Source organism: Halteromyces radiatus (genome assembly GCF_025201355.1).
Source record: "Halteromyces radiatus strain CBS 162.75 chromosome Unknown BX664scaffold_4, whole genome shotgun sequence".
NCBI classification, from domain to species: Eukaryota; Fungi; Mucoromycota; class Mucoromycetes; order Mucorales; family Cunninghamellaceae; genus Halteromyces; species Halteromyces radiatus.
Window position 1 is genome coordinate 2374330 of NW_026251690.1, and position 21791 is coordinate 2396120.

Sequence of the window (21791 nt, forward strand, 5' to 3'; positions counted from 1 at the left end):
GATTGTTAGCATCATATAACTATACCATAGTTTTGAACTCCAAAGGAAAGAGGTATCATTGTTATTAATCCTCTGTCTACTATGGCTCTATGCATAGACTCTCCTGTTCAAAAGTGAAAAATGCCCTAAAAAGGAATCTTGACAAGTCCGCGAGTTATGATTGTGACTTGCTCGAATTTTTGTTGTTCTGGCTCTTCCGCGTTTTTGATTCTTCCTCTCTCTCTCTCGTCTCCCTTACTCTTTTTTTTTTTTTTTTGTTCATTTTTCTTTCACTACATCCTTTTCGTCTAATAATAATGTTCTGTGCTAGTAAGTATATCACAATGAACATATCATTTTTATTGAAACTACATGATTGTATCATATGAATGGTGACGATTTGGGATACTTTGTTGTCTTTTGACCTAGTACGATTAAATTAATTCTTTTTTTTTTTGTTAGTTTCTGGTGAAGCACCTGAACATCCTGTGGTATCCCTCAAAAGTGGTCGACTTTTCGAACGTCGATTGATCGAAAAATATATCACTGATCATGGAAAGGATCCTGTCAATAATGAAGAAATGACTATTGATGACTTGATCGAAGTCAAAACAAGTAAGTATAGATGAACTGACTCCTCCAAGATTTATTGATTATTTTTTTTTTCAAGATCCTCAATCAGTAAAGCCACGACCACCTAAACTTTCCTCTGTTCCTTCCATCTTATCCTCTTTACAAAACGAATGGGATAGTGTCATGTTGGAATCCTTCACCTTGAAACAACAATATCAACAAGTCCGTCAAGAATTATCTCATGCTTTGTATCAAAATGATGCTGCTACACGAGTGATTGCTCGTCTCAAGAAAGAACGTGATTCTGCTCGAGAGTAAGCGACCATATATTTGCATATATATAATTTCATACGTGTCTAACTTTTTTTTTTTTTTTTTTTGTAGAGCACTTGCTAACGTACAGGCTCATTTGGGTACTGCCGCTCCTACTGCTTCAACAGAAACTACCGCAGCTGCTCAAGAATCTATGGAAGTGGATCAACCTGTTTTACCTGAAGAAGTCATCAATAAAATCACAGAAACCAGTAATACGTAAGTTTGATTGGTATCATCCTATTTATATATACATATATTGATCCATTTTCTTAGTCTTTCTCAAGGTCGTCGCAAGAGAAAACCTCCAACGGAATACACCAATGCCGAAACTATCCAAACGTTTATGCAATCATCGACTATTCCTTCAATGCATACATCTCGTACACCTGGTATCACCGCTGTGGATGTCGATGCGTCAGGCAAATATATTTTGACTGGTGGCGCCGACAAACATGTACAAATCTACAACAAGGAGGAAGAAAAGGTGGTTGCAAACTTAACAGGTCATACTAAGAAGGTGACAGCAGTGAAATTCCGTGGACAACAAGTGGAAGATGATGTGGCTATTAGTGCTAGTGCTGATAAACATGTACGTATCTGGGTAGCTGGAGGCGATAAAGGATATCAATTGGGACACAACATCAACGCTCATGCTGGTGAAGTGACAAGTTTATCTGTGCATCCAAGCAGCGATTACTTTGTTAGTGCAGGTTTAGACAGCAAATGGTCATTCTATGACTTTGAATCAGGTAAGGCTATTATGGAAACTGTGGATCAAGATAATCAATCTGGATACTCTTCAATTCAATTCCATCCTGATGGTATGCTTCTTGGTGCTGGTACTACTGATGGTGTTGTGCGTATTTGGGATGTCAAATCACAATCTGTGGCTGCAAACTTTGCTGATCATACTGGAGGTATTCAAGCTCTCGCATTCTCTGAAAACGGGTAAAAAAAAAAAAAAAAAAAAAAAGACATTATATACTTATTTTTTTTTTCCTTTAGTTATATTCTTGCCACTACTTCTGGAGATAACTTGATCAAACTTTGGGATCTTCGTAAGCTGGCCAACACAAAGACATTTACTTTGGATGAGGATTACAAGGTACATTCTCTTGCATTCGACAATTATGCTCAATACTTGGCTGTAGGTGGTTCAGATGTTCGTATTTTGAAGGCAAAAGATGGATCTCCATTGGCAAGCTTCACTGACAACTCTGCTGAAATCACTGGTCTTAAATGGTCTCCTATGGCTAACTCTCTACTGGCTGCTGGCATGGATCGTACCGTTCGTTTCTACAGTTCCCCATAGAAATAGACTTTCTTACTCTATTATCACCTCAGATTTGTTTTTATCTCTCTCTTTTTTTTTTTTTTTTCTTTTGATTGATTTTTTATTTTTTTTGATGTATTCAGAATAAAAGAAAAGCAGTGACTCATATTTATCCATTTTAGTGTTCTCTCTTATTTTTTTTTTTAAAAAATGATAATGATTAGCGCATTCATCAACTAATCCAAATACTGATATATTAATCCAAAAATAAAAGGTTTCCTTAAAACAGTTTTATTTCAATTTATCGTTTTTTTTTTTTTTTTCTTATCACTTTCAAGCTCTCACACCTCATGATCATAAAAAAAAAAAAAACAAAGGGTTTAATAATAAATGAACTGTTGTCTCAAGATTGAAGGAAAAACAAGGATCCGTTCACAGATCCATCTTTTATAAATGGCACTTATATGATGATAGATTTATGCTTAACAATGGCAGTGAAAGGTTTTTTTTTTTTTTTTTTGAAAATTTTTTGATTTTACAGCCAAATTTTTTGATTTTACAGCCAAATTTTGGCTGTAAAAAGCAATCGTCGAGGGGTCATCAGGCGATTTTTCGAAAAATCGATGAAATCTTTTTGGTGTTTATTGCACATTAGCTGGCAAGGTAAACGATAAAATGATATTAGATAATATTTGACTACTTTTTTGAGAGGAATCTAGTGATGGTCATTTTATTGGGTGATCAGGGAATGCCAAAAGTGAACTGAGAAATACTTCAAAAAAAAAAAAAGGGTTAACGCTGCGTTCTTTGAAAAGACACGTCTTCAGAGAAAAATGTAAAAAAGCACGGTTCTTTCACTTTCTATTTTCAACCACGAACGATTTTTCTGATATGCGTGGTCATCTTATTGTTATTGAAGGTTGTGATCGCTCCGGTAAATCCACACAATGTGAACGACTTGTAACTACTTTACAACAACAAGGTCGAAAGACGCAATTATTCAAGTTTCCAGGTAAATATATAGATAAGGTTCCACATGTTACTGTTTGAGATAGGAACAAAAACTGTATCAATTTTTCTTTTCTCTAGATCGCACTACACAAACTGGAAAGATGATTGATAGTTATTTGAAACAATCGACACATATGGATGATCATGCTATTCATCTTTTATTCTCTGCCAATCGTTGGGAAGCAATGTATGATGGAAAACGAGTTGAACAACAATTGACTTACTTCTTTTTTTTTATTATTATTGTTTATAAAGGTCTCATATGACATCTTTACTAGAACAAGGTACCACCATTATAGTTGATCGATATGCTTTCTCTGGTGTCTGTTTTTCAGCTGCAAAGGTAAAAAAAAAAAAAAAAAAAAAAAAAGGTATTTTATTTAATGAATGTTTTAATAGGGATTGGATTTTGAATGGTGTCGACAACCAGATGTTGGCTTATTGACCCCTGATGTGGTGATGTTTATGGATCTATCGATGGATGAAGCCGAGAAACGAGGTGGATTTGGTGAAGAACGATATGAAAAGCGTGAATTACAACTTAAAGTACGGCAAGAATTCCAAAAGATGATGGATTCTTCTTGGAAGGTAAATAAATAAAAAAAAAAAAGGTACTTTTACCATCTGAATTATTTTTTTCCATTGTTCATTCTAGATCATTGATGCTTCCAAGTCAAAGGATCAAGTATACAATGATATGATGGCTGTGATCAAGTCACTCGATTCCAATCCTGGTCCCTTGAAACAAGATTTATGGAAATAGATAAATATAATTGATAGATCTTATTTTTTTTTTTTCGTGTGTTATTCTTTTTGTTATTTTTTGATTTGTTTTGTTTGAATAATATATATATCATATTCGATAAATTGTTGTTTATATTTATTTATTTATTTGGACTATAAACGATGTGTAGTACAGATGGGAAAGGAAAGAAATAAAAAAGAAAAATAACTATATACAGTAGTATTGACAATAATAATAAAAATAATAATAATAAAAAGGACATGATAATAAAAATAATAAAATGATGATGAGGATGATGAAAAGGGGGTGAATAAAAGAGAGACGGGGTATATAAAAGAATGATTATCGAGAAGAACAGTAAGAGGAGTAAGTAGGAGATGAAGATGGGATGTATGAGAAGGAGAAGGAAAAGTGGCGAATAAAAAGGATTTATCCAAGTTCATGGCAAAGGGGGAGGTGAAGGACCAGGTTTTTCGTCACGGTTGATAACAGCCACCACCACACTAATATCATCAGCTTTCCCACCCTATAAAAATAAAAAAAATAAGTGAATCTTTTGTTTTTCATTTTATCCATTTCTAGTTTATATTTTTTTTTTTTTTTTTTTTACCTGGTAATATAAACCTTCGTGCATAGCTCTCACTTGAAAGGGTGAGGTAGGATTGTCGGGATCTTCACTGACTATTTTGGCTCTAAAAGCAAGTGCATCTGATATTTCTTGAATTGGTATTATTGTTGTTGATTGTTCTTCGGTTGATCCTTTTTTTTGTTCATTTCCTTGTTCTATACAATTTTGTACTTCTTCCATTATTTCATCGTCATATAGATTATCGAATAATCCATCTGAAGCCAAAATCAAAATATCCCCTTCTTCTACTTTGATAGTAAATTGCTAACAAAAAAAAAAAAAAAAGATCAGTACTACACAAGATCTTTTTTTGTACAGTTACCTGTGCATCCATCGGGGAATCAAATGACGCCGTTCCTAATTGGTATGGGAAGTTAAACGAATGTTGTTGTTCTTCTGATCGAAAGATATAATTGTTCCGTCGTATGACCGATATCCCACAATCACCCAAATTAGCTACTCGTAATTCATCTTGAAAAAGTACAACAATACAAGCAGTGGTTGATCCTACGATTCCCTATATATATAAAATAAAAAATAAAAAAAAAAAAAATAAAAAAAAAAAATAAATAAATATAAACAAAAAAAAAAAATGAGTCAAAGTATTAAAATTTCCAATTTGAACAATTTTATTACTTACTTCATTTTGAGCATCCAAAGTGGTAAGATGATAAGCATTTTCCAAAATTTCAACAGGATTAGGCACTTGTTGAGGAATATGATGAGGACGAACATTAGTTTTGATCCGATCTAATTCCAATTGGGCGTAATGCATCAATTTTCGTGAATAAAGAGCTGGGTTTGCACCTATGTATAACAATCATGTATATATATAAAAACAATAAGAAATCGTCCCATCTTTTTTTTTGCCTTTCCTAACTATCCCCTTTTCTGTATCAAAGAAAACCCGTTTTTTTCTTTTTCTTTTCTTTTACCAGAATGAGATCGCCAACCTATTCAATAAAACAAAAAAAAAGAAAGAAAGTAAAGTTAAAGATACTTTTAATATAATAAATAATATATACCTCCAACACCATCACTGACACCAAGACTATCAGTTCGTACAAAATAAGCATCGTCACCAACTTGAACACTAGTATAGATACCTTCGTCTAAAGGAATATCCACGACTTTACCAGCTTTTGCATAACCAGAAACACCACATTTCAAGGTATAATTATGAGGAGTAGTTGTAATAAGGTCAGGATCAAAAAAGTCAATAATATTGAGATTAGATCTTGATTTTTCTTGTTGTTGAGATATAGCAGCAGCAGAATAATAATATCTTTGTTGTTGTATTGAAAATATTTTTGTTAGTTGATGACGTAAAAAAGGCGTCTTTGGACGAATATGATAGCATAAACGATGAACATGCTGTAACATGAGAGAGAGAGAGAAAGAGAGAAAACTAGGGGCCAAATAATAGAATAGTTTATATAGAATAATATATCTGAGAAGAAAAAAAAAAAGTTGGATATTACGTATAAAATAAATAAATAAATAAAGGAGAAAGAAAAAATAAAAAGAGAAAAAAAAAAAAGAAAAAGAAAAAGAAAAAGAAAAGAAAAAGAAAAAAAAAATAGGGTAAAATGTGAAAAAAAAAAGAAAGTGGGGACGGAAAAAGGAGTCAAAGGAGGGAAAAAAAAAATCCAGCTTTTTTTTTTTTGACCATAAAAAAAGAAAAAAAAAAAAGAAAAAAATAAAATGTTAGATCTCAGACATTGGTTCTCACCAAATCGAGCAATAGCCTCGTGTCTTTATCTATTTCTTTTTCTCTTTTCTCTTTTTTTTTTTTTTTCTTTCTTTCTTTTTTCTTTTTCTTTTTCTTTTTTTTCTTTTTCTTCGGTTCTCATCTCTTTATAATAATAATAATAATAATAATGACTTCTTCACAAATTGATTCTTCTTCTCATATATCTCAATACTTTTCACATCTTTCACCAAGATCTTCTTCTTCAATATCTTCATTACCTGATTCTACTATTGCCACTCCAACTCGTTTTAGTGTTAACTCGAACCTTATGAATTATTCTATACCTAAAAATAATAATAATAATAATAATAATAATGTAAGTTTTTTTTTTTTATTTTTTTATTTTTTTTTTTAATATATTATAATAATAATCTTTTTATATATATATATATATATTACTTATTTTAGGAATCAGAAATCACATATTATCAAAATAAAATGACAACTGATAGGCGAACTATTCAAGAAGGAAGTTCTGATACACGTACTCGACAATTGGAAGCACAAATTGAAGCACTTACATTATCAAATGTCAAATTACAACGAGCTAATCGATTACTCAAGGTGGATACTGATAATTTAATCGAACAAAAAACTCAACCTTTAAATGCAACTATTCGAGAATTAACATTTAATAATGTTCAACTTCAACGTACTACTCGATTATTACAACAAGATTTAGAAGATAAAAATGCAAAATTAAATCAATTTCAATCTGATCAAGTATTATCAATGAAAACTGTGGGTCCTGAATATGAATATCTTGTACAAATGATCAATTTGCTTCATCGGCAGGTAAAGATACAAAAAAAAAAAAAAAAAAAAGGGGAAATGGAAAAAAAAAAGGAACAAGGGGGGGAGGAGGGAGGAATATCGGTAACACAAAAAAAAAGAATAATCTTATTATTTCCACATGGTTTTTATATACTAATAATTATTTTATATATTATATATTATTTAGATCAATGGTGATGCGAACTGTGAAGAAGTATGTTGTTATACATCAGCTCCTGTGGATCAATCAACCGTAGTCATGACTCTTCCTCCTGAAAATGAAGAAAAACAACAACATGAAGATGGTGATGACGATGAACAAGCTGGAATGGAAGCTCAGCATATTTGTCGACCAGTCATTCATTCTTCTATCTCGCAAGGTTCTTATGCAGCTGAATTGGAACGGAAACTCAGTCAACTAGAACAAATCATTGACGAATTGGAAACTGAGAAAGAAACTCTTTTACGCCAACAATCTTATAAGGATGATGATATTCAAATGCTCAAAAAGGAATTACAAATCAAAGATGAAATTGTTTCTCAATTAGAACAAGATTTTATGGAATTGGAAGAAAAATTGACCATGTTACAAAAGGTAAAAAAAAAAAAAAAAAAAAACTCTTGGTTCTCTATTATTTTGTGATACTATGAACTAGATCATTAATGTCTTATTGGTTTGTTTGTTTTTTCTTTTTTCTTTTTTTTTTTTTTTAGGAATTGGATCATAGATCTATGCATCATCATCATTCACCATCACCACCACCTGATCCAAAACGTCAATCTCAAATGTTGATGGAATCGAAACGACGATCCCTTGCTATCAAAGATACTGATTTGTTGGAAAAAATGCTACGTGGGGATTTAGATATGGAAGTAGAAAGCAACAATAGAAATGATGCTATTCCACCATCACCGACAGCTTCCTCTGCATCATCTGTACGACAACAACACGATGAAGATGACGATATTGAAGTGGATCGATATGATGAAAATCAAAAACGTCAAGAAGAAAAGGATGATATATGTGAAAATGACAAAAATGAGGATAATAATCACCAGCAATCATCATCATCATCATCATCATCACGTCGTATTACATCTTTTTTATCTACTACGTCTATTCCTTGTGGATACCCATCATCATCATCATCATCTTTATCTTTATCGAATGCCTCTGAAATGATGCTTGCATCTTCACCTGCCCCGGCTTTATTTACAATGATGAGCATATTTCTTGGATGTGCGGCTCAAATTGGAATCACTGACGATTGGACACTACCTATTACTCTGACTGCCGTTGTATCTGGTTTCTTATGGTCGGGTGGAGCAAAAGGTGTTCAACTCAAGGTTAAACTGAATTGATCCTTCTCTCTCTCTCTCTATCTCTCTCTCTCTCTTATTAGATTATTTTATTTTATTTTACTTTATTTTAGTTCTTAGTTCTTATTTATATATTTATATATTCATATCTGATTATCCTTCCTTTCCCCCCTTCCCTCCTTCTCCTTCTGATTCTTCTTGTCCTTCTTCTCTCTTTATTATTCTCCTATTCTTTCCCTTTCATTTGTATATAGTATACTTATATCATCCTGTTTCAATGTCGAACAATATAATTTTTTTTATCCTTATTTGATACCTTTTGATTGTCCTAAAAAAAACAAACAAACAATTAATAAAAGAGATGATTGATTTGAACTTTACTTGGATCTGACATTGTTTACTTACTGCTGATTACTATCATCACTATGATCCATTCTTTTAAGGTCTTCAATAAGGTCAAAACAAATGAAATAGAAAAATACTCTGAAATCACAGACATTATTCACAGAAATCAAATGTCTCTTTTTTTTTTCTTTATTCATCCCTTTCATATTCGAAGGAAAAAAAAAAGGGAGTAGGTAGATTCCTGTTTATGTGGAGATGGGTGATGATGATACCTTTTTTTTTTTTTGACATTGATAGAAAGGAGGTCAAGTCAAACTTTGTACAAGGAGTGATCTTTTCTATATCATCATTGATGGGGTATACCTTTGCTTTGGTCACAGTTTTTTTTTTTTAACTCCTTAATCCCCTTACGCCTTGAAGCACTTTTTCCAATAAACAGTTTCTCAGATGTTTATTTATTTGTTTGTTTTACCTTTTGTGTATATGCTACCCGATTGCCACTTCATCACCCACCCCCCTTTTTCCATTCATGGTGCCCGCACGGATGCGAACTCCGTCTGCATGATGATTCCTCGTCTTCTTTTCATTATAGTATACAATGCCCCCCCTTAGATCACGGTTCATATTCCCGATTTATTATAAACACTTTATTCAATAATAATTGACGGAATTCAAAGAATAAGATGTCGCAAAAAAAATAGGAAATAAAATATTGTAAGAATAGAAAATAAATGACAGAAGAAAAAAAAATATAATTGTCGCATAATCAAATAGAGAATATAAGAAAATCATGAAAAAAAGAGCAATCAAAAAATAAAAAAAAAAAAGGCATTCCGGGAAAGTACGATATTTTATTTTATAACATCACGAAAAACATTTTCTTGTGACCCCACAAAAAGTTTTGGAAACACTGTATCACCACCAATCATCTATCTTCCATCATCACATCATCCATCAAATTTAAAACTTGTTTTATTCAATAAAATAATAATAGTACAAAAAAAAAAAAAGGATGTATCTATCTAAAGGAAAAAAAAAATATAAAGGAGGGAAGTCAGTATAGATAAAAAAAAAAAAAAAAAAAAAGGACCTAAGAGAAAGGATGTATATCCATGAGTCGATAAAGGTCAGCCACCAAATAAAGAGATCCACATAGAACCACCAAATCCGAGTCAGGTCTAAATAAGGAACCAGCCATGGTCAATGCGTCTGAGAGTGATTGTTGAGGTAAAGCCTTTGTACGAGATTGTTCATTCGAATCATCATAATAATCATTCACATGTTGAGCCAAATCTACTGGATCTACACATTCAATCCATGACATATCTTGAGGTTGTGAGAAGGGAACGGTCAAAATCAAATCATCCTGATGTGTTAATACCTGTAACATGTCACTCACTGATTTGCCCTTTGTGATACCAATCAACCAAATCACCCTTGTTCGCTGTTGTTGCTGAAGAATAGAATCAATATAACGTCGTAATTCTTGACAGGCTGGAGGATTATGTGCACCATCGACCAACAATGTCGTAAACGGTAGATGAGGTAATAAACATGTCGTATTCACCCAATCTAATCGTCCAGGCCATGATGTTCTCGTCATTCCTTGTTGCAATGTTGTTGTGTCAAGTCGTATGTGTCCAGAATGAGCCAGCCACTTTAATGCCATGATCGCAGTTGCCGAATTTTCCCGTTGATAATCACCTTGTAATTCCACTGTATAATGAATATCCAAAGGGGGTAAGGTTGATCCTTTTATCACATCTTTAGGTTCCAACTGCAGATGCAGATGTTGCTCGCCTGTTGTCACTATTGTTGTAATATCATCATCGGCTATCGCAGGGACCATCACCACACAAGAAATATCCAATTCACGAGCATAATGCACCAATGATGTTTCAGCTTGTTGTTCTGATTGAGGGGCAATCACCACAGGACATCCTGGTTTCATAATTCCTGCTTTGGCACGAGCTATCTCTGCAATCGTATTTCCAAGAATTCCCATATGATCCATACCAATAGAAGTGATGATTGTCATGATTGGTGATCGAAACACATTGGTAGCATCCAATAATCCACCCAAACCAACTTCTACCACTATAAAGTCCAACCCATTTTCTTCTTCTGGAGGATGAACAAACAGCCAAAGAGCAGTACCAACCAAAACTTCAAAACTAGTAGCATTCACCAAAGTATCTTGACTGATTTTTCGAGTTCGTTCCATGGTTGTTTCGAATACATTGGGATCCACAGGTTTACCATTAATTTGAATACTATCGTGTGGAGCAATAAGATGAGGAGAATTGAACCTACCGACCTTGTAACCAGCTTGCAAAAGGACACTGGTCATATATGCACAGACAGACCCTTTGCCATTGGTACCCGCGACATGAATGACTTTGACCTGATCTTGAGGATTGCCTAAGTGACAAAGTAGTTTTTGCATACGCTCAAGGCCAAACTCCATCCTTTTTTAGATTGTTCCAAGTAGAAAAAGAAAAGAGATATGTGTCTAAGAAAAAAAAAGAGGAAGAAAAAAGAACCCCATAATTTAAAATGCCGCATTTTTTTTTTGCCAACACTGGCAAACAGCAAATCTCGTCGCGCTCGTTCTTTTTCCCTTTTTTTTTTTCTTTCTCTCTTTTTTTCGTGTTCCTACCTTTTATATACATATCTATATTCTGACAGAAGCAAAATGACTTTTGATCAAGCAGGTACAGAACTATATCATTATCAACTTTTTTTTCTTTTTTGTTATATAGTATTTACCTTTTAAATCTTGTTTTAACTGTAGCTGTTATTCATAATGAATTAAAGGATGTTACTATGGACGATATTTTTAGTGATAACGAAGACGAAGATATTAATCGAATGGACTCCAATATGGCCAATGTTCAACTGCAAACTCCTAATCGAGATCAACTTACAAATCAACAACAATGGTCTTCGTCAGCACCACGTCAATTCAAGTAACAACAAGAAAAAAAGAAAGAGAGAGGGAAAATCAACTAGATCTTGACAATACCTTTCTTTTTTTTTTTTTTTTTTTTTTTAGTATGAACAGTATTCTGGAATCAGCAGAAACTCAAGATCCTATATTCTTACTAAGATTATTCTATCAAAGACTATTTCCTTACAAGTTATATCACACATGGTTAAGTTATGATATTAGTAGGTTTGATTGAAAAGGAAAAAAAAAAAACAATATTTATATATACACTCATTATTTTCATTGTATATCTCTTATTGATAGATACAAGTAAGAACTTTACTCATAGAGAGTTCAGTTTTACTTTGACCAACGATATTTATATACGCTATAATTCGTTTGCTGACATGGACGCATTGAAAAAGGAAATTGAACGCTTACAACCTGTCAAAATCGATATTGGTGCTGTCTATTCCGTCAGAGTAAAGTTGATAGGAACAAATCCAATTAAAAATAGACAATACTGACCTTTATATATATATATATATATATATATATTGATTTAGCCCAAAGACAAGAAAACTGTTAGTGAAAAGGCCTTTCGACCTCTAGAAAAAGAATTGGTATTTGATATTGATATGACCGACTATGATGAAATTCGAACGTGTTGTAGTGGTGGAGACGTTTGTCGTTCTTGTTGGGAATTCATGACCATTGCTGTCAAAGTCATTGATACCTGTCTACGTGGTAAGCAAATAGGTCACTAAAAACGAAAAAAGGAGTACTTATTCAAATACCTTTTCTTTTTGTATATTATAGATGATTTTGGATTTGAACACTTGTTATGGGTTTACTCTGGACGTCGTGGGGTCCATTGTTGGGTCAGTGATGAAAGAGCAAGACAATTGGATAATGACAGTCGTAAAGCCATCGTTGGTTATCTAGAAGTTGTGAAGGTAATATTGACAAAAACAAAGATTGATCTTTATTATAACCTTTTTTTTTCCTTCATCTAGGGTGGCGCGGAAATGGCAAGAAAAGTACGATTACCAAGTACATTACATCCTTCTTTAGAGTAAGTAGTGTAATAGAATAAGATGATTTCATAACTCCAATTGCTTTTTTTTTTTTTTTTTTTTTAGGCGTTCATTAGAAATCATCAAACCTTATTTTGTACCTCTTATTTTGGAACGTCAAGGTGTATTGGATACAAAGATTCAATGGGAAAAAATGCTAAACATCATATCAGATGAAGGTGAATTAAAAGGAATATAATATATTCGTACCATTAACCGACTTTTTTTTTTTTTTAATCAGGCACTCGCAATGATTTGAATGAATCCTGGTCTAACGATTCTTCATTAACAGGTCGTGAAAAATGGAATGAATTGAAAGATGCAGTCAGAGATACAACAAAGGTAAATGATCAATAGGATGGATTAGAGAAAAATCACTTGATCTAATATATGATTATTATTTTTAGAGCTACGATACCACTGTACGTGATATTTTGTTCCAATACTTATATCCTCGGCTAGATGACAAAGTATCCATCAATATCAACCATTTATTGAAAAGTCCCTTCTGTGTTCATCCAAAGACTCGTAAGTTCTCCACACTCATTTATATGGATCACTCATTCTTTTATCCTTTCTTTTCTTCATTAGAACGTGTATGTGTGCCCATTGATCCTAACAATTGTGAATCCTTTGATCCTTTAGCTACACCAACCTTGGCCACACTTTGTAAAGAATTGAACGAATATACTCCATCATCAGCAAATGACACGGAACGCAAGATGCCAGGTATATCTTAGGAGATGATCATAAGGCGACAATATTAATTATTATTCGTTTTTATTATATAGACTTCAAAAAGACATCATTGAAGCCTTATATCGACATTTTTGAAAAATTCGTCAATGCCATGGTACTGGAAACTCAACGAGTGAAACGAGGTACATCAAAAAAAAAGAGAACAGAGATGATTTAGAAAAGACGACTCATCTTTATATGATGTTTATAGAAGAAGCTTCAACAAGCATGGAATTCTGATAAATCCCACCCATTAGTGAATAGAACAGAAACATTATTATTTTTTCTTTGTGACAAACTAAAATCAACAAGGCAATGATATGATGATGTATATGTGTATAGTTTTTTTATTATTATCAAATCAAATAAAAAAAAAAGAACCATTCTAAAAAAGGTATCAATGCTGCAAAGTACCAGCCAGTAGGAGTTGAGCACCATAGTACAAAGGGAGGCCAATCCATTGGTTCCATTTGGATCTTGAGACAAATTCCTCTCTTGCCACAAATAAATCGGACAAATAGAACATGAGAGCACCAGCCAATTGATGCTGAGGAAGAGGAGCATTGGCCACGCTAGCAGAAGCGGTGATGACCATACAACTGATGATAGCCATGTAGATCGAGACAGCACGGCGCATGGTTTTGTCGTGAATATGAGGAAACAACCATCGTCCAACCAAGGTGGCAATAACCGTAGTAGCAACAAGCGCACGAGCACCATGGCGAATGTTCATAGGATGTAATGTGAACGCATACACTAAGGCTACATGACCCACTAAGAAACTACCCAATCCAGCCAAAAACCCAGCCTTGGGGATCAATAGCACATCTCCTAACGCACCACAGACAAGCCCAGTCATGACCGATGTACCATACAATGAAGAAGAAGACGACCGATGAGATAGAGCTGATATAAGAAATCCAACTGATGCCAAAGGTTTAAAGATCCATGTTCCTTTCCGTGTATAATGTTGAGACACTAAAAGTAAGGGTAAAGCCACACTTGTCAATTTCACACCTTGATTCACAACCAACTTTTCCATGATATATAAAAGAATGAAAAAAGAAAAAAAAATACGTGTGAATGTTCATGTTGTTCCATTTGATTTACTGACTTCTTTTGAACTACAGCTAATAGATAATCACCAATTCACCTTTTTAGGATCAAGGGGCGTCAGAAGGGCGCATGAAAATGAATTTCCAAAAAAACGTCACAGGCTAAATCCAACCTGAAAAGCCAAAAAAGAGAGGAAGAAGAAACTCCGTTGTTTTTTTTTCTTTTTTTTTTTTTTTCTCTTTCTTTTTTTTTTTTTTTTTTTTAACATTTACACATATAACACCATGGTCTCTGAATCAACAAAAGAAGCTCTACTCAAGGTAGGAGAAGAAGAAAGAAAAAAAAGAGAGAAAGAATGACCATAATGTAAAATACTGATTCTTTTTCATATTAGGTATTTGATGTCACCAAGAAAACTGTCCATTTTGCCTTCATTCCTGCCATTATCTACATTGGTATGACTCACAGCAACCCTAGACCTTCTTGGTTAAAGTAAGTTATCAATAATGTAGATAAAGTCATTTGCCATCTTTGGTTTTCAAAGGAAAATTAACGCATTTTTTTTTTTTTTTTTGAAATAGATTGATTAGTCCTCTTGCTTAAGAGACGACAACCAGCAATATATGGACTCACATACATACATACATACATACACTAGGTATATTCGTATAATTTATGCCTTCACCTGTAGTTTTATGAAAACATACTTGAAATCCTCTCTCATATTGAATCGACACCCCCTCAAACAATAAAAGAAACCACATGTTTTAGAAAACAAAAAAATACCATAATGTCTTTTATATTATTATTATTATTATTAGTTTCATTGATACAACAATAGTCAAATCGCTTGATATTTAAATGAAATCCGTTTTGTTCCCGAGTTTTATTGATACAACAGTCAACATATATTTGATTACTACTATTACAACAACTACTACCGCTGCTACTACTACTACTACTACTCGTACTATAAAATGCCCTATAATAAAAAAAAAAAAAAAAAAAAAAAAGATGAATATTTGAGACAGAATCATTTTTGTACCATTTTGTTTGCAAGATTACCTGAGAGTAATATTGATATGTATCATAAAGTTTTGTAAATACGTTGCAGCAACTACTCATGATCATGCGGTCTACAAAATCTTCTGCCTGGGGTTCTGTCAAATGTAATTGGAATCGATCACGAAGATGTTGAATAGTCTGATCACCACTTTGGAAGCACGCCAGTCGAGAATCCTTACACATCATTTCCACCAACAGTAGGATGTTTTCACTATGTTTCCGTACCGATAAGAATGCTGCCTTCATCAATGCTTTGTATTCTGCAAATTTTTCGCCATGTACACCACCTAAAATGTCGATATATTCTTGTGGTAATTTGAAAGGAGCCATTTCAAAGCCCACAGAACCAGGTGAGTTTGATAGCATAAATCCAAAATCAATATCTAAATAAATAAAAAATAGGTTATGAATCATTATTGTGATCCTACTTTTTTTTTTTAAAAAAAAAAAAAATAAACTTACGAATCAAATGTCCATCTTCATCTACTAATATATTGCCATTATGTCTACCAAAAAAAAAAAAAAAAAAAAATGAGTATCGTTTTTCTCATTATTTTTCCATTCTTACCTATCCTTGATCTGTAAAATATAGCAAGCAATGGAATATCCCGCTAAACTTCGCATGAAAGCATCTTGGGCCTTGATATATTCATCAGAATCGATGGGTCCCCATTGCTATGATTATCCCAAAAAAAAAAAAATGTTATGTCTATCATCTTTCCTTTTTTTTAAATACTTACTTTTTCATAATAATTATTCAAGTGAAAAACAATCCCTTTTGTATTCCAACCTCGGATATAAGCATTCTTCTTGATAGAATGAACAGAAATGGTATTTCGTAATGTTTCAATCAATCCAGATCCATCCGATGTCACCAAGACCCTGAAACTATTAAAAGAAAAAAAAAAGACATATTCTTATCTTTCCAGTAGACTATAATCCTTTTTTTTTTTTTTTTGAATTACTTACTATTTCACCCAGACATCCACACCTGTATCTTGCCAAATACGTTGCATTTCTCTCACCAATTGAATTGCAAATTGTTCTTGACGTAGGTCAGCTCCTTGTTTTACAATCACTGACAATAATCGCCAATTTGGTAAATGCCCATAAGGAGACGCTGCACGAATTCTTGCTTTTTTCACTTCCCAATCTTCAGAAAACACAGCAGCTACCACACACACGTATATATATATATACGAAGAAAGAAAAAAAAAACAAGAGAGAGTACCCTATTAAGTTCCAATTTCATTCTATATACATGTATAGAGAACTTACCACTAGGATCTTCTTTGTTGACCACTTGAGCAACATATCGTTCATCATCCAATAATTCATTGCCACCGTCATCATCATCTACACCACCACTAACGCCTTCCTTTTTCATCTTTTCCATCCTTTGATCTTCCAGAGCAAGCATTTCTTTTATGATCTTTTGTCGAATTTGTTCAGTGCCTTGACGAGGTGTGGAAAGTATAGATTTTGTCATATCGGCAGTACCAAATCCTCCTGCGGATGCTTGTGCTGATGATGAATTTTGTTGAAGTTGAGCTAACATGACAGCGGCTGTTCGCATTCTTTCTGCATGATCGTCCAATGATGATGGTATGGAAGTTCGATGTTGTCTAGTCGTAGTTGTTGATGTAGTTGCATCTGATAATGTGAGATCATTTGTCGACGTCCCTGATATTTTGGCTGTCAAAGTGGCTGCGGCTGTTCCTCCAAGACATTCACCCATATCTACCATAGGCACTGATCTTACCGCTTTCGAAGCAGTCGTGGTACTCTTGGCAAATTCCGATATTGATAATCCATGTTTTGTCTTGCTTTGTCGTTTCCGTACCTTTTTCTTCATCTTCTTATTCTTGCCACTGTTGTATTGAGATGTCTTGAAAGTGCCAATGTCATTGCTGTTGCCATTTTTGTCATCACCATCATTTGTGTGGTCGAGTAGTTGTTTCCGTTGCTGTTTTGATCGATGGGAATGATGATGGTGCCGTCGCATTCGATACATTGTAGACATATAGTCATCGTCAAAACTCATCTCATCTTCCAATACTTCAATCATCAATAGATAAGGAGCACGTTCAGCTGAGTTGAGTACCACCGCATCCGAAGGATTGATTCTGACCACACGATGATGATAAGGTTTTTCTGCTGTTGCTGGACACCAGAGAGGAAGACATACTTCAGCTGGTAGGTTGTGATTCAATAACGCCAATTCCGCATGTAGAGCACTCATTCTTGCAGGTTTCGGTACAATCACCAATCGAGTCGCGATATCCACCAAGGCAAGTACGAACTGTATTTCTGACCGAAAATAATTGGATTTGAGTAATAATTTCCTATGATCCGTGCTGAGTCGCGCCAAAGTTTGATAGCCATCAGAATCAGAAGATGAATCATCAGAATCAGTATTAGTTTTTTGCTTGTCGGTAAAATATTTCTTTTCCTTTTTCATCTTGTTGCTATGTCGTCCTTGTTGTTTCATTGTTTGTTCAGTTTCTGCAGTCGAGTCATCCGAAAATGTGGATGAAGTGTCAATAGATCGGTCGCTATCAGAGTCATCACTGGTTGAATCATCATTGTCATCAGATAGAGTAAATACACTAGGTAGATGAGATGGTCGACTATGATTACTTCGTAGGAGATCATCTGAGGAACAATGAGTCAGTGCTGGTGAAAGTGGTGCAGTATTGTTCGTTGGTACAGAGGACTGGCCAAGAGCTGTTAAAGCTGGATCAAAAATGTTGACAGACGATTTATTATTGTTGTTAGTGCTGGATTTTCGAGATGATGAGGATTTGCTGTCATGAAGTGCGGATGATCGAGGTTGGAGTTTTCGATTGAATTTGTTTTGAGCAGATTTAAGATATCGAGACATTGCAAATGCTTTTCCATGATGAAGGTCTTCTAGAGATGGTGAGCTTGTGAATGGGTTGAATTGGGATAACCTCTTCTTGGAAATTGGAAGTTCAGGTTGTGACGATGATTGATATGGTTGTTCATATGCTGCATTTTGTTGCTGGACTGCTGAAGGTGCTTCTGTTGTTGTTGGTGCTATGCTAGTCCTACCGCTGTCCTTGTTAATCGAAGATATTTCACTCTCTATTTCCTGCTGTTCATCTACTTGAAGTCGTTCTGGATTTGATACAGGACTAGCTCCATTCATGGTATTTCGACGAGTCAATCCAATAGAAATGCTTGAGGATGAAATACTATTCCGGCGACCTTGAGCAATAGCGATTTGTCCAGCAGGTTTTGTCATGAGTGGTTGTCCTATAGCAGTCAACATGGCACCTATACCCACCAAAGCTGGTAATGCATTTTCTTGAACTTTGTGAGTGGAAATACCCAAATTCATGGATGAGGCGGCATCGGCTAATTCTAGATCAGCTGTATGACCATCCGAGAATACAATAGCTTGACATTTGTTGAGTAATCTTCTACATAAAGCAAATGAAGGACTATTTGGATTGGCGGATAAATCAGAGACATAAGCTTGTAAATACCATAATGTCTAAAAAAAAAAAAAAAAAAAAAAAATTGAATAGGATCATGTTAATGCATTGATTACTTCATGATAAGAAAGAAAACAATTCATGATAGTTCCTTACCATAATTGCCATATGAGTTGATTTTTCACATAAGTCCACAAGAAAACATTCCAGAGCCACCGAATCGGATGGGCGCGTAATAAGTAGATGACTAGAATTGAAAATCAAAAAACAAATCAGTTAATAAAGAGAGTGTATAAAAAAAAAAAGTAACAACTTACATGAGTTGTGGCAAGAAAAACTCGATTTCAGATACGGGAAATTTGTTAAGTTCACTACAAAGGTAATGTTGAATGCCAACGTTGTCAGGGTATCGAAATAAATAGGATACAGCAATCCAGGAGTTGAAGAATTCCGAGCGAAAGAGTCGTAATAAAAGTGCATTGGACATGATTGTGTTGAATAACCGACTGGATTAGTTCTTGTTGTAGTTAGTTGAGTTAGATGATTTCAATCATGCACTTTAAAAAAAAACAGTTCGTCAGATTGGTATCGTGTTTAAATTGAGGTTCAAAAGCTAAAAAGGATGGAATCCGTAGACACGTGTATGCGTTGTAAAGTCCAAGCTGCTAGTAGAAGATATAAATAGAAAGGCGAATTGTTGTTGACAATAATACTTTGTCGAGAAAAGAGATGGTATGATCGTTGAAAATGTTTTTCAGTTGAGATGGAAGTTGATTCACACAGTCTACAATTGAGAAAGTGAGAAAAAGAAGAAGAGAAAAAAAAAAAAAAAGTTAATTGAACCATTATTTGAAGGCTATATTTTCGTTTACAGGTGAACTACATACCACTATATATCGACGCGATGATATTTGTGAAAATAGTTGAGATTGTGGTTCTCTACAGGAAGAAGAGATCCGCAAGCCAGTAACGGAAAATAAGAATGTAAAAGGAAAAAAAGAAGTGGAAGGACTGGACAAAGGCATTCAAAAAGCTACGTTTCCCCCCCGCCATGAAGATAAATTTTGAAGACCGAAAAAGGAAAGAGTGTGGTTAGATCGTTAAATTACAATTTTGTTTGATTACTTACAAGCCAGCATATCAAAGTATACATGCACTACTTCAATCAATCCAAAATGAGTAGTGCGTAATTATTTCAAAGTTTCGATATCCAGAGATATCTTTTTATGAGCAGATTGATACTTGGGATGGAAATATATAAAATAGTTGAATAGGTGTTGACATTCGTATTTTTATTGCAGTTTTCAAAGCATCCAACAGTCGAGGCGAACGTAAACAGGTGTAATCAATTGTAAATTGTTTCATATGAATATCGTCGCTGTTATGGATAATCATCATGGTAAAAAAAAAAAAAAAATGGAACTGTAAGAAATAAAGGAATGTCAATAATAATAATAATAAAAAAAAAGGAAAATACAAAATACGGATCGATGCTGAATTTTTTACAGTGTTTTCAAAGTTATGAAATAAAAATATCGGTCTTTCCCAAAACGGATATCGCATTACTACTCTTTCAGATATCGCTCTAGAGATCCCAGTAGAGTATATCAAAACACATTGACTGATGATTGATGATTGATTGCTTCAGCTGATTCTTTTCAACAGCCATATTTGGAAAAAAAAGAACTATAGTTTTTATATTTATTCATCATGATTACCAGCAAAACGTTTTCCATTTTAATATTGATGTTGAAATCTTCAATGGAGCAGCAGAATATTTATTGTATAATTAATCAATACAAGTATGTAGCTACAACTATTATAAATGAAGAGGAAGGTTATGGATGACATGTAAAGAGGGGGAAAAAAGGATATTATATACATTTTCGTTAGAAATATAAAAAGGGTGTCAAATCATGATAAAAAAAAAAACAAAAAAAAAAAACAAAAAAGGAGTCTATCACTATAAACAAAATCTTCTATTTCATTCCTTGGCTTCTTGTTGGAATCGCTTTGCTGCTTCCTTCATCCATGGTTTAGGTGCTTGAGGTATAAGATTAGCCTATAAATTATAAAATGGATTAGTTACACTATTTTTCAACAGAAAAAAAAATATTGGAATATCATTCTTTTATTTTATTTTTTTTTTTTTTTTTTACCTGAACAAGGATTTTTTCCACTGTCTCTGAAGGTTGAGCACCCACCGTTAACCAATATTTTGCTCGTTCAAAATTGAGATTGATTGCTTTTTGTCCGTTTTCATTGGGAAGAGGATTGTATGTACCAAGTTGTTCTAAAGGCTTGCTGTTTCGTGCTGTTCGTGCATTGGCTACAACAATGTGATAATAAGGCAAGTTACGACGACCATGTCGAGCAAGACGAATACGAACAACCATGGTTAACAAAAAAAAAAAAATGTGTCAAAAAAGAAAAGAGAGAAAGGAAACGGTTGAATTAAGAAAGAAAATAAAAAAAAAACATTGATACTGATATTCAACCTCCGTCTTTCCCTCACTCTTATTAGGTACTAGTGGCTTTGCAGACCGAGCGATTGGATAAGCTCAGTGTTATGCAACTAAAGACAACAAAAGAATGATACTGATCTATTAATATCACAAAAAAAAAATCATTATGATTTAAAAAAAAAAAGGGGGGGGGGAATCTCTTTTATTCCATTTGACGACTACCTTAATCTATATATTTACATTCTAAACTATAATACAAAACTAGTCTAATCTAATCTCTAAAAA

The 21791-nt window shown here is 33.8% G+C and overlaps 10 protein-coding genes across 10 annotated transcripts; 5 read left to right on the forward strand and 5 right to left on the reverse strand.

Moving 5' to 3' along the window:
• The first annotated feature begins 256 nt into the window (after positions 1 to 256).
• BX664DRAFT_280661 (WD40-repeat-containing domain protein) lies at positions 257 to 2243 on the forward strand. The gene is made up of 6 exons (XM_051541491.1): positions 257 to 309; positions 442 to 594; positions 650 to 866; positions 937 to 1083; positions 1141 to 1815; positions 1873 to 2243. The coding sequence occupies exons 1-6, from the start codon at positions 297 to 299 to the stop codon at positions 2177 to 2179; spliced, it is 1512 nt and encodes a 503-aa protein (XP_051400435.1). The 5' UTR covers positions 257 to 296; the 3' UTR covers positions 2180 to 2243.
• A 726-nt stretch (positions 2244 to 2969) lies between these two features.
• Positions 2970 to 4045, forward strand: BX664DRAFT_333422 (thymidylate kinase-like protein). Its single transcript, XM_051545511.1, has 5 exons — positions 2970 to 3152; positions 3230 to 3338; positions 3407 to 3494; positions 3551 to 3739; positions 3807 to 4045. Exons 1-5 carry the CDS (start codon positions 3032 to 3034, stop codon positions 3912 to 3914), a joined length of 615 nt encoding a protein of 204 aa, XP_051400436.1. The 5' UTR covers positions 2970 to 3031; the 3' UTR covers positions 3915 to 4045.
• BX664DRAFT_333427 (phosphatase 2C-like domain-containing protein) lies at positions 4046 to 6104 on the reverse strand. The gene is made up of 6 exons (XM_051545512.1): positions 5550 to 6104; positions 5460 to 5477; positions 5165 to 5331; positions 4847 to 5041; positions 4507 to 4788; positions 4046 to 4422 (listed from the first exon to the last, which is right to left on the reverse strand). Exons 1-6 carry the CDS (start codon positions 5905 to 5907, stop codon positions 4336 to 4338), a joined length of 1107 nt encoding a protein of 368 aa, XP_051400437.1. The 5' UTR covers positions 5908 to 6104; the 3' UTR covers positions 4046 to 4335.
• A 281-nt stretch (positions 6105 to 6385) lies between these two features.
• Positions 6386 to 8732, forward strand: BX664DRAFT_280669 (uncharacterized protein). Its single transcript, XM_051541492.1, has 4 exons — positions 6386 to 6590; positions 6686 to 7072; positions 7239 to 7646; positions 7766 to 8732. The coding sequence occupies exons 1-4, from the start codon at positions 6405 to 6407 to the stop codon at positions 8411 to 8413; spliced, it is 1629 nt and encodes a 542-aa protein (XP_051400438.1). The 5' UTR covers positions 6386 to 6404; the 3' UTR covers positions 8414 to 8732.
• A 1050-nt stretch (positions 8733 to 9782) lies between these two features.
• Positions 9783 to 11220, reverse strand: BX664DRAFT_333429 (Mur ligase). Its single transcript, XM_051545513.1, has one exon. The coding sequence runs from the start codon at positions 11181 to 11183 to the stop codon at positions 9807 to 9809; it is 1377 nt and encodes a 458-aa protein (XP_051400439.1). The 5' UTR covers positions 11184 to 11220; the 3' UTR covers positions 9783 to 9806.
• A 117-nt stretch (positions 11221 to 11337) lies between these two features.
• BX664DRAFT_333431 (uncharacterized protein) lies at positions 11338 to 13836 on the forward strand. Its single transcript, XM_051545514.1, has 13 exons — positions 11338 to 11430; positions 11511 to 11685; positions 11772 to 11887; positions 11970 to 12127; positions 12212 to 12392; positions 12465 to 12601; positions 12662 to 12720; positions 12788 to 12900; positions 12963 to 13063; positions 13129 to 13249; positions 13313 to 13450; positions 13513 to 13602; positions 13671 to 13836. Exons 1-13 carry the CDS (start codon positions 11412 to 11414, stop codon positions 13697 to 13699), a joined length of 1437 nt encoding a protein of 478 aa, XP_051400440.1. The 5' UTR covers positions 11338 to 11411; the 3' UTR covers positions 13700 to 13836.
• Positions 13837 to 14548, reverse strand: BX664DRAFT_333432 (uncharacterized protein). The gene has a single exon (XM_051545515.1). It carries the CDS (start codon positions 14499 to 14501, stop codon positions 13857 to 13859), a length of 645 nt encoding a protein of 214 aa, XP_051400441.1. The 5' UTR covers positions 14502 to 14548; the 3' UTR covers positions 13837 to 13856.
• A 222-nt stretch (positions 14549 to 14770) lies between these two features.
• On the forward strand, positions 14771 to 15298 carry BX664DRAFT_333433 (Tom7-domain-containing protein). Its single transcript, XM_051545516.1, has 3 exons — positions 14771 to 14835; positions 14910 to 15007; positions 15097 to 15298. Exons 1-3 carry the CDS (start codon positions 14800 to 14802, stop codon positions 15116 to 15118), a joined length of 156 nt encoding a protein of 51 aa, XP_051400442.1. The 5' UTR covers positions 14771 to 14799; the 3' UTR covers positions 15119 to 15298.
• Positions 15299 to 16515: 1217 nt separating this feature from the next.
• On the reverse strand, positions 16516 to 19672 carry BX664DRAFT_137732 (uncharacterized protein). The gene is made up of 4 exons (XM_051539839.1): positions 19359 to 19672; positions 19198 to 19288; positions 16859 to 19100; positions 16516 to 16733 (listed from the first exon to the last, which is right to left on the reverse strand). The coding sequence occupies exons 1-4, from the start codon at positions 19526 to 19528 to the stop codon at positions 16549 to 16551; spliced, it is 2688 nt and encodes an 895-aa protein (XP_051400443.1). The 5' UTR covers positions 19529 to 19672; the 3' UTR covers positions 16516 to 16548.
• A 1033-nt stretch (positions 19673 to 20705) lies between these two features.
• On the reverse strand, positions 20706 to 21491 carry BX664DRAFT_297435 (30S ribosomal protein S16). Its single transcript, XM_051542241.1, has 2 exons — positions 21201 to 21491; positions 20706 to 21103 (listed from the first exon to the last, which is right to left on the reverse strand). The coding sequence occupies exons 1-2, from the start codon at positions 21435 to 21437 to the stop codon at positions 21026 to 21028; spliced, it is 315 nt and encodes a 104-aa protein (XP_051400444.1). The 5' UTR covers positions 21438 to 21491; the 3' UTR covers positions 20706 to 21025.
• Between the last annotated feature and the right edge of the window lie 300 nt (positions 21492 to 21791).

What these genes read in the sequence shown, in the direction of transcription:
- BX664DRAFT_280661 (XM_051541491.1), top strand. An exon ending in CTTGATCGAAGTCAAAACAA is followed by an intron (nt 595 to 649) that starts GTAAGTATAGAT and finishes TTTTTTTTCAAG; the next exon opens with ATCCTCAATCAGTAAAGCCA. An exon ending in GAACGTGATTCTGCTCGAGA is followed by an intron (nt 867 to 936) that starts GTAAGCGACCAT and finishes TTTTTTTTGTAG; the next exon opens with AGCACTTGCTAACGTACAGG.
- BX664DRAFT_333422 (XM_051545511.1), top strand. Translation starts at nt 3,032, where the DNA reads ATGCGTGGTCATCTTATTGTTATTGAAGGTTGTGATCGCTCCGGTAAA. An exon ending in TCTGTTTTTCAGCTGCAAAG is followed by an intron (nt 3,495 to 3,550) that starts GTAAAAAAAAAA and finishes ATGTTTTAATAG; the next exon opens with GGATTGGATTTTGAATGGTG. An exon ending in TGATGGATTCTTCTTGGAAG is followed by an intron (nt 3,740 to 3,806) that starts GTAAATAAATAA and finishes TGTTCATTCTAG; the next exon opens with ATCATTGATGCTTCCAAGTC.
- BX664DRAFT_333427 (XM_051545512.1), bottom strand. Translation starts at nt 5,907, where the DNA reads ATGTTACAGCATGTTCATCGTTTATGCTATCATATTCGTCCAAAGACG. An exon ending in CTTTGGATGCTCAAAATGAA is followed by an intron (nt 5,042 to 5,164) that starts GTAAGTAATAAA and finishes TTATATATATAG; the next exon opens with GGAATCGTAGGATCAACCAC. An exon ending in ATTCCCCGATGGATGCACAG is followed by an intron (nt 4,789 to 4,846) that starts GTAACTGTACAA and finishes TTTTTTTGTTAG; the next exon opens with CAATTTACTATCAAAGTAGA.
- BX664DRAFT_280669 (XM_051541492.1), top strand. Translation starts at nt 6,405, where the DNA reads ATGACTTCTTCACAAATTGATTCTTCTTCTCATATATCTCAATACTTT. An exon ending in ATAATAATAATAATAATAAT is followed by an intron (nt 6,591 to 6,685) that starts AATGTAAGTTTT and finishes TACTTATTTTAG; the next exon opens with GAATCAGAAATCACATATTA. An exon ending in AATTGACCATGTTACAAAAG is followed by an intron (nt 7,647 to 7,765) that starts GTAAAAAAAAAA and finishes TTTTTTTTTTAG; the next exon opens with GAATTGGATCATAGATCTAT.
- BX664DRAFT_333429 (XM_051545513.1), bottom strand. Translation starts at nt 11,183, where the DNA reads ATGGAGTTTGGCCTTGAGCGTATGCAAAAACTACTTTGTCACTTAGGC.
- BX664DRAFT_333431 (XM_051545514.1), top strand. An exon ending in GTGCTGTCTATTCCGTCAGA is followed by an intron (nt 12,128 to 12,211) that starts GTAAAGTTGATA and finishes ATATTGATTTAG; the next exon opens with CCCAAAGACAAGAAAACTGT. An exon ending in AACTCAACGAGTGAAACGAG is followed by an intron (nt 13,603 to 13,670) that starts GTACATCAAAAA and finishes TGATGTTTATAG; the next exon opens with AAGAAGCTTCAACAAGCATG.
- BX664DRAFT_333432 (XM_051545515.1), bottom strand. Translation starts at nt 14,501, where the DNA reads ATGGAAAAGTTGGTTGTGAATCAAGGTGTGAAATTGACAAGTGTGGCT.
- BX664DRAFT_333433 (XM_051545516.1), top strand. Translation starts at nt 14,800, where the DNA reads ATGGTCTCTGAATCAACAAAAGAAGCTCTACTCAAG. An exon ending in CAAAAGAAGCTCTACTCAAG is followed by an intron (nt 14,836 to 14,909) that starts GTAGGAGAAGAA and finishes TTTTCATATTAG; the next exon opens with GTATTTGATGTCACCAAGAA. An exon ending in CCTAGACCTTCTTGGTTAAA is followed by an intron (nt 15,008 to 15,096) that starts GTAAGTTATCAA and finishes TTTTTGAAATAG; the next exon opens with ATTGATTAGTCCTCTTGCTT.
- BX664DRAFT_137732 (XM_051539839.1), bottom strand. Translation starts at nt 19,528, where the DNA reads ATGTCCAATGCACTTTTATTACGACTCTTTCGCTCGGAATTCTTCAAC. An exon ending in TTTTTCTTGCCACAACTCAT is followed by an intron (nt 19,289 to 19,358) that starts GTAAGTTGTTAC and finishes TTTCAATTCTAG; the next exon opens with TCATCTACTTATTACGCGCC. An exon ending in CAACAAAGAAGATCCTAGTG is followed by an intron (nt 16,734 to 16,858) that starts GTAAGTTCTCTA and finishes TGTTTTCTGAAG; the next exon opens with ATTGGGAAGTGAAAAAAGCA.
- BX664DRAFT_297435 (XM_051542241.1), bottom strand. Translation starts at nt 21,437, where the DNA reads ATGGTTGTTCGTATTCGTCTTGCTCGACATGGTCGTCGTAACTTGCCT. An exon ending in TGGAAAAAATCCTTGTTCAG is followed by an intron (nt 21,104 to 21,200) that starts GTAAAAAAAAAA and finishes TATAATTTATAG; the next exon opens with GCTAATCTTATACCTCAAGC.